General features: G+C 31.8%; 1 protein-coding gene across 4 annotated transcripts in view; it reads left to right on the plus strand.

The window, feature by feature from the left end:
• The window catches only part of LOC107456677 (VPS9 domain-containing protein 1), a 48864-nt gene extending 39612 nt beyond the window's left edge, over positions 1-9252 (plus strand). For all 4 annotated transcript variants that reach the window (XM_043055432.2, XM_071187061.1, XM_043055433.2 and 1 more), the window contains 2 exons: positions 3550-3622; positions 9034-9252. In XM_043055432.2, the coding sequence (XP_042911366.1) occupies positions 3550-3622; positions 9034-9069 (109 nt within the window). In that variant the 3' untranslated portion in view covers positions 9070-9252. The remainder of the gene's footprint in view (positions 1-3549; positions 3623-9033) is intronic.
• The last annotated feature ends 395 nt before the right edge of the window (positions 9253-9647 follow it).

Raw genomic sequence — 9647 nt, forward strand, 5'->3', positions numbered from 1 at the left:
ATGAAAGAAATGGTCAAAAGCTGACCCCTTACAGTTTCCCCTGATGGTCAACTCACAAAAGGGTTTAGATTAGCTTTTTACACTATTTCACCAAACAAGTTAAATTTTAACACACATTGCTAAAATGACAGAAAATTTTCTGAAATTTTTTTTTTTTTTCTGGTCAACTTATGAGGGTTTTAGAATAGAATTCCATAATACTCCTAGACAAAATTGACTTATTTCAGTGGTCAACATACAAGATAGACAGGCGGTCAAGTTACAAAGGTTTTGATTCTTTATATTATATAGGAAAAATTCCGTTCTTGATAATTGAGGTCAACTTATGCAGGTGCCCAACTTGCAAGGGTGGTCAACTTGGCAGGTTTCACTGTATAATGCTTTTTTAAATTTATTGTTGTGTTTTTGTTAGAGTAAATAGTAACTTCGTTAAGTCATTAAAAAATTTTGGAATTAGTCATGTAAAGATATGGATTTGAAAATGCCAAATGTAGTGCAGATACCCTGTACATGATTTTTTGCAAACAATTTTAATTTTAGTCAGTGTCATTTTCTTGGTGTGGAAATGCCACTTTTGTTGGCCTCATGAAAAGACGGATCAATGAATAAAATGTAGCGTCTATAAAAATGATCCCAACTGATACAATTATGTGTAAAAACAACTTTACCTATTATGAATGATAAAGCTATTTTAAGCAAATAAACAATTATGTTTTTTGTTTAAGTTTAAATATAATTTCATATCATAAATATTCTTTAGCTTTAAAAGATGAGATGAGGTTTGTTTGTTTGAGATACTTGTTTTTTCTAAAAAAAACTTTTTTTTTCTAATATAATTTCAAACTCTAAAAGTAAATCATTGATAGCATCGTCTTTAGTTACCTATAACTGCAAAATGAGGTTGTATCATCAAAAATAGCTCTCTAAATAAGAGCCACGCAAAAATATTTTGAATGCCTTTTAATCTACTTATTTTTTTTGTTTCAATATTTTTTCCTGCTTTCTTATTCGACCTTTCCTACATTTGGTGCAGATGGAGGGGTTTTAATAGTCTCACCTAAAGGTTTTTTTCAACACTAAGTTTATGGAAAAAAATTCCGTGCCTTAAAAAAGTGGTCATAAATAGAGGCGGTCTTTCCTGGCGGTTTCACTGTATTTTAAAAAGAACAAAAAAATATAATTTCTTTAAATAGAATGAAAACTTATTTCATTTAAATTCTAACATTGCAAAAAAATAAAAAATATTAAACAAATATTTCACAAACCTCTTATCTAAAAATTTTGAAAATTTAGATATTAAGAACTAATTTTTTTTAGACCCCCTTTACGTTGATTGGTTGTTATTTTATGTTATTCACCCCTTTTTGTTGATCCTTCAGCAAAACTTCGTTGAATGAATTGCATTATGTATTTTAAGTGTAAATCAAAGAGGTTAAAATTGTGTGTGTAATTTCCATTGTAGATATTGAGAATCACAATGTATAGAATTTCAATTTCGATTTAATTAATAAAAACAGGCGTGCCACTTTTCCATGTATCTTCTCTTTTTTATGCCCAAATTCTATTAGAACTGAACTTAGACTAAATTAATGATTTTAAACTTAATTATCCTTAGACCTAATTAACAATTTTAAATTTGCCAAAACTTGCTGAATTAAGGGGCCATCTGCAAATTCTAAAAAATTGATTGAAAGTATATCATCATCTATCTGATTTGTTGCTTAAAAATTTTTAGGATGCTTGAAAAAGATTGTAAAAGGTTGTATGCTTGAAAAAATACTTATTTAATTAAATATTCCTATTATTACATTTTATTAGAAGGAATGGTGGATCATATGCCTATTTTCTATTGTGAAAATTAAATCAAATCTTAAACGACCAAGATTGATCTCTCTAAAAATTTGATCTCTTTGCAGAATTTATACAAAAAGATTTCAGTCCGATTAAGAGTTCAATGATCACAAAATTTTTATAGTGGGGAACTGTATGGAGTTGTACAAAAATTAATATTTAAGAAAAAAGTTACACTGCATTTTTAAATTTGCGAAGAGCTAAAATTAAATTTAAGTTATTATCATCCTAATGCTACAGGATTTGCAGAGCCCTGGTCACTTTTAAGATTTTGAACCATTCTTTTCTGTTAGTTGCCTTTTTCTTGTAGTTGGTAATTTTGATTGATTTCAGGTCTGCTTTAATTAGTTCCTTTCATCTAGTTGCCTAGTTCATCTAGTTCTTAGTTCTTTTTTAGATCTTGATCCTACCGTTTTTCTTTTTGACCTTTCTTTCAGAGTCCAACTTTTTAAGTTCTGATTAAAATATATTATACTAAGCCAAATTAGAATTTTAAACAGAATATTGATATTTTATTAAATTCGAAAGTTCAATATGTAAGGAATTTTTGAAACAGCTAACAGAAGAGTAATTTAATTAATATTATTGATTACATTAACTTAGATATTTGTTAAAAATGTTGTTTAGCTTAATAGTTCCTTTAGATAATAAATTTTATTTTAGCTTAATTAAAAATGTTTAATTTTTGTTCTGAAAAACTTGTTTCTAAGGTTTTAAATTACAATGAAAAGTTCAGCTCTTTTCTGAAATTGTTGTGGCAAGTTTGGTAAAAATATTATTGCGAGTAAATTTATAAATTTTGTTTCACTTTCCCTTTCCGGTAAATAAATTTTTTATTTTAACTAATTAAATATATTAAACTACAAGAAATTTAATTGGAAATCCTTCAAAAATGCATATTTTTTTTACAATTTAAAAACCAAAACGAAAATAAAACATAAACATTATAAAGAAAAAAATGTTAAAGCTAGTGTCAGCTGACATAAAACTGCACCAAAATTTTTTTTAGCCTGCCAGCTAAAAAGAACTGTTTCAAGTTTTACTATTTCATTCACCATTCGAAAACTTATAGTCAAAATGATGTAAGTTTACTTACTATGAAATAGGCAGTAATTAAAAATTAAAAAAAGGATCGTTAAGATAAAATAATATTAAATAAGGTTAAAAGTAAGATTCAGAAAATATCAAATGAATAAATAGGGAAGAAATTGAATTTGCAAGTCTAGAAAATAAAGCAACAAAATTTTAGATTTTTAAAATTAAATAAAATGGAAAGTTAAAGTAGTTCTCATAGTAGATCGAGTGGTAATTTAGTACATGATCATATTTAATATTTTAAGATCAATTTACAAGAATAATCACTTCCGAAATAAAAATCAAAAGTAAGTATCTAAAATTAGAGAGAGAAAAAAAAAAGAAAGATGCAGAATGTGTTCTACCATCTACATTAATGTTAAATTTCATATCTGTTAGACTTATTCGTTGCTTACAATGGCTAAAGACAGTATGTTTCATATTTTATCATGTTTATAAATGTCCTAAATTCTAATTCTTTTTTTTAATTATATTTGCATAAAAATTTTTTAATAATTCATAAATTATTGTTCAGTATATCTGTTATCTAATTTATCTGCTATCTAATTTATCTGTCTAACTTAATCTGTTATCAATTTTGTATATCTGTTATCTAATTTTTAGATTTATGTTTGGAGAAGAAGGATATGCGTTATCATCATTTCTGACTGCATTCAAGTATATTGAAATGAAAAAAGTAATTTATTTTCTGTATTTTAATTTTTTTTCCTTGTAACATACTTTTAATTTTAGCCTAATATAGTGATGTCTAATATACTATTATGACGCCCGGTGGGTGAGCGGTAGCGCTTTGCGCTGTCGTGCCACAGGTCCCTGGTTTGATCCTCGGGCCGGGCAAGGTTGACTCAGCCTTACATCCCTTCGGTGGGTCGATAAATGAGTACCAAGCATGCTTGGGAACTAAACACTGGGGATTTCGCGTTCCGCTGACCACTTGACCGGAACATCTGCTCCTGCACCCCAGAGCCCAAGGCCAAGAAAACTGAGATGGGCACAGTAGGCCTTGGCCCTCTATGGGCTGTTGCGCTGCTGAGTTTAATTTAGTTTTAGTTTAATATACTATTATATTATTATTTAATATTTTAGCCTAATATATTATTAGTCCTATCAAAGTCAAATTTAATTTGGAGAATAAGCAAACGGATTTCTTTTATTATTTTTACATATACAGAGATGATTGTGCACCGGAAAATTCCGGATTTTTCGCTAACCGCGATCCGAAAATCCAAGGTGCAGAAGTTTCACGAAATCATGGATCACATTTATGTATAAAAATTATTGTATATTTTATTTAAAAACTTTAGAACTAGAATTTATACTTAGCATCTCTTTCATTTGTAAATATTTTTTTCTAGTAGAATAATAAATGTGATTAGAGATAAAAGTAAACTTATGCATAATTATTCATTTAAATTATGCTGTATATAATTTATTTTGAATTTAATGNGCGGTTTGCGCTGTCGTGCCACAGGTCCTTGGCTCGATCCTCGGGCCGGGCAAGGTTGACTCAGCCTTTCATCCCTTCGGTGGGTAGATAAATGAGTACCAAGCATGCTTGGGAACTAAACACTGGGGGTTCCGCATTTCTTTGACCACCTGATCGGAACATCTGCTCCTGCACCCCAGAGCCCAAGGTCAAGAAAACTGAGATGGGCACAGTAGGCCTTGGCCCTCCATGGGCTGTTGCGCCACTGAGTTTAGTTTTAGTTTAATATACTATTATATTATTATTTAATATTTTAGCCTAATATACTATTGGTCCTATCAAAGTCAAATTTAAGTTGGAGAATAAGCAAACAGATTTCTTTTATTATTTTTACATATACAGAGATGATTGTGCACCGGAAAATTCCGGATTTTTCGCTAACCGCGATCCGGAAATCCAAGGTGCGGAAGTTTCAAGAAATCATGGATCACATTTATGTATAAAAATTCTTGTATATTTTATTTAAAAACTTTAGAACTAGAATTTATACTTAGCATCTCTTTCATTTGTAAATATTTTTTTCTAGTGGAATAATAAATGTGATTAGACATAAAAGTAAACTTATACATAATTATTAATATAAATTATGCTGCACGTAATTTATTTGGAATTTCTTGTTGTGAATCAATGATTTAAATTTATAAAAACATTAATTTTTTGAAGTGCGTCATTAATGATTTGGCTGAAGAAATTTTCGGGATTTTTTAGTTGGGCTCACAATCACCCCTGCAGATATGCATCTGTACATTACATATTTTTGATTTGCTGCAAATCTACGTTAAATATATCGATTTATTTCATAATTTTTACCAGACCTGTCATTCTGAAGAGGTGGATTACAATCCTCAGTGCGACTTGAAGCCTTTGCAGCTTCTTCCATACATGCCAGCTTGTCTGGAAAGTAGAAGTGGCCTGTGCGCAATTGTGTGTATTTGCACAATCAGACATTTGGTCACGAAATTGTAGAGCTCATATCTTCATGAGCCCTCAGGCTTACAACGAACTGTTGCAGGAATACTTTATTTTATTATTTTTAATTATATTACAAATGGGGCCAAGCCTGCCGGTCGACAGAGCGCTGCACTCTTGTTCGTGAGAGCGGGAGTTCGAATCCAGCCGGCTGAAGGCTTCGCCTGTAGTAAATGGTGACAGGTGCGCATTAGACCTGTCAGGTCACAAAGTCCTCCATGTTCCCATAACAAATGAAACCTCTGGGGGTACTGAATTAAGGATTGATTGTTCTCCCGTTATGGTCAAAATTACGATCTGTGATTAAATGAATGGATGTATAAATGGGTCCAACCCATAAACGGGTATCACGTATGGGTGCAACAGAAGTCAAATTCTCGGCTATAGAAGGTGAAACTGGAAAAAAAGAGCAGTCCCACCCCTTGCTGAAGTGGCTTATGACAACAAAATCTTACTGTTTATAATTTTATTGAACTATCGGTTCCCAACCGGTAGTCCTATAAACTTTCATAAAGGGGTTTATGAATATTACTATTTATAATTTTATTGAACTATCGGTTCCCAACCGGTAGTCCTATAAACTTTCATAAAGGGGGTTATGAAAGGGGTTTATGAATATTACTATTTATAATTTTATTGAACTGTCGGTTCCCAACCGGTAGTCCTATAAACTTTCATAAAGGGGTTTATGAAAATATTTAAATAGCAGTGTTTTATAAAGGGTTGATATTTCTTAACATACGTGTTTGATGGGATTAAATTCGGGGTATATCGCAATCATTGAATTGAGGTATTTGCCCATCACCTGAGCCCTGTGTGGGCAGGCATTATTAATAACATGGTTCGTAGCATTTTTAAAAAGTGCTTAAAGATGCTTATTTTTGATTTTCGTTTTTTAAAAGCCCTTGGCAGGTGCTTTTTTTCATTGGATGGTTTTAAAAAGTGCTTGATTTTCCCTTTCCAGAAATGAAATTTTTTTTACCTTGTCGATTTTCGCCACATATTATGCAAAAGCGTGCTTTTGGCATTGTTCTATTCAACGTTTTTACAATTAATTTGACCACAATCCAATCCGGCGTACCATTTATCCATAGCATATGAAAGCGCCATTCATTTTACATGTTTGATGAAATACTTGCGAGTCCATATGTGCATCTGAGCTGAGTTTGATGAGATTCTAGCACTCTCATGTGCACCTCTGCTTTATTTTGCAAGATATTCTCAATTTCAGGCTTTATTTTCCACCCTCTGATATCGATCCGAAAAATCTCTCTATCTTGGCTAATGTGATCAAGAAAAGAGTTCTTTGTCAGGAACTAGTTATTTAATCATGATCATGTGAAGTCTTTGAAAACTATTTTGCATTTTGTTAATGTGTATAGTGCTTAAAATTTTTTTTGAGTGCTTAAAGGGTGCTTATTTTCTGTTGAAAAATTTGGCTATGCACCCTTAATAAGGATGAAATTTGGTCCATATACTCTGCAGAAAGATCTCATCCCTTGCCTGTCAAGAATACTCACCTCTGTTGAAGAATGTTGATATACCCGCTTGCCCAAATCATCAGACCACTTTAACAACAGCGGCCCTTTTTAACAATGTTACAAGGCCGATATCAACTCACGGGCTCTCTGCAGATCAGAACATGCCTTGAGTCACAGACTGAATCACGACTCATCACTGAAGAGAACTCACTTCCAATCATCCTCTGTACAATAATCATGGATTTTTTTTAAAAGCATTCAAGAGCATTTTTTTAAAGCGTTCAAAATTAATCTAAATTGCAATTTTCAAGAGAATATCAATTATCTCTTAGCAAGAATAAATTATTCCAATTAAGAGTTAAATGATATTTTGAAACTAGCAGTAGAGAGCCGCGATGACTCAGGGGATAGAGCGGTCGCCTTCCAATGAGGTGAACAGGGGTGCGATCCCGGCGATGGCTGGTCGATGCGAATTTCACATCCAACTTGCACTGACCACAGTGTTGAGGTGAAATATCCTCAGTGGTAGGCGGATCATGGGTTAGAGTCCCCTTGCCATCAGGCTAACCGTGGGAGGTTCTCGTGGTCCATGTAATGCTAATGCAGGGTAGCTCCACAAAAAGTCCTCCACGAAGGCAAATTTCTCCCAATACTTGATCCAGGAGTTCCTTTCTCTTCTGGATTGGGTTCAAAATGACAAGGTTAGGGAGTTGAGCATATTTTTGCATCACACTGTATATGCAGAAAAGTATATAAAGATAAAAAAAAAAAATGTACCACTTAGATAGCATAAAAAAAATACATTTAACTAACCCAAAATTTTTAATTTCTCCACCAAAGACTCAGTTTCAGGTAAAGATTTTAAAATAGATATACATTGCTCACTAATTCCAAGAACAGTGTTACTTTGAGTAGTAATTCCAAACTCAGATGGTACAGAATTTTGAAACATTCTCATAGCTTCCGCAATTTTGTATTCAGCAATGATATTTTCAATTCTAAAAAAATGAATAAACAAATACCTTTTTAAAGAACAGTTTAAAAAAAAAAAAAGAATTTTGATAGGTTTCGTTATACCAAATACAGTGTGCAAAGCTAAATCTTTCCCCAATAAATAAGTACCTTTTAAGTACTTTTTAAGCACTATATACATTAAGAAAATGCAAAATAATTTTCAAAGACTTCACATGAGCCGCAATGGCTCAGGGGATAGAGCCCTTGCCTTCCAATGAGGCAAACCGGGTTCGAATCTCAGTCGATACGAATTCCGCATGCCGACCACAGTGCTGACGTGAAATATCCTCAGGTGCAAATGGATCTTGGGTTAGAGTCCCCTTGCCGTCAGGCTAACCGTGGGAGATTCTCATGGTCCTCCTCTCCATGTAACGCTAATTCGTGTTAGCTACATCAAAAAGTTCTCCACGAAGGCAAATTTCTCCCAATACTCAATCCAGGAGTTCCCTTGTCTTCTGGATTGGGTTCAAAATTACAAGGTTAGGGAGTTGAGCATTAGTAATCGTAAACCCATAAAATTGGGTAGGCTGTTCAACGAAGGTTATAAAGAAACTAACAATAGAAGGGCCGGGATAGCTTGGTTGGTAGGGCACTGGTCCCATATCCAAGAGTTCGTGGGTTCGATCCCAGCCGGCCGAAGGCTCCTCGTGTAGTAAATGGTGACTGATGCACATTAAATCTGTCGAGTCACAAAGTCCTTCATGTTCCCATAACAAATCATACCTCTGGGGGTACTGATCCAGGAGTTTCCTTGTCTTCTGGGTTAGTTCAAACTTACAAGGCTACAGCATTTAATATTAGCAGTCGTAAACTCAAAATTGGGTCGGCTGTTCAACGACTGTTATGAAATAAAAAGCTAACAGTAGAATATTATAATGCAAAGTGTAATTGCTGAATTTGTTTATGAAAAAATTTCATTTAATTCTTATTTTATTTAGTATAATTTCTTTAAATTTTAATTTTTTAATTCAATGTTTAAGTTTGAAAACCTGTTTTTAAAGTTACGTTACCATGCTTTTTTCCACAACTTTGGCAAGTCTAAAATGTTAAGTAAATTTAAGTGATTTGTGTGTTTTTCAAAGTAGATGATATCAATCATATAATTGACATCAATTTTTCTGTTGATTGTATTTTTAGCTGATTGATGGAGGTAACAAAAAAGATGACGGGTGAGGACAATAAGAAGAAAAAAAATTATTTATTTTGAATGTTAATTTTGTTTTACACAATATCTAGTCTATATATTTATAGAGATTTGTTGATGTATTTGATTGAGATATTATTGATTATAAAGTAAATTTTGTTACTGTAAAGTGAAGTTTGTATTTTCTAAAATAAAATTGTATACAAAATATGTATACTGTTTCTTTCTTCATTCTTCTTAAATTTTTAAAGGAACTCATTTGCTCTACTTATTCATTAACTGATTTACTCTTTTACAAAATAGACATACCATAGTTGACATTTTCTTTTCTATCATATTAAACAAACAAATCTCTCAAATATTAAGTTTGAATTAATTTTTCAAAATGTTATCTTCATTTTTTTAATTTTTGATAAAATTTAAATGTGTTTTATACCGAATATAAATATATTTTAAATATATTTTATCAACATATTATATCAAAATATATTTTACCAGAAAGTCTGGTATAAAACTACCAAAAAATATGTATTTTTTCAAACAAAACAGTAATAACTGAAATATGATGATATTAATTGTAATTTTACTACTCTATGCAAATAAGGGT

The sequence above is a fragment of the Parasteatoda tepidariorum genome, chromosome 10, assembly GCF_043381705.1.
Source record: "Parasteatoda tepidariorum isolate YZ-2023 chromosome 10, CAS_Ptep_4.0, whole genome shotgun sequence".
Lineage (NCBI taxonomy): Eukaryota > Metazoa > Arthropoda > Arachnida > Araneae > Theridiidae > Parasteatoda > Parasteatoda tepidariorum.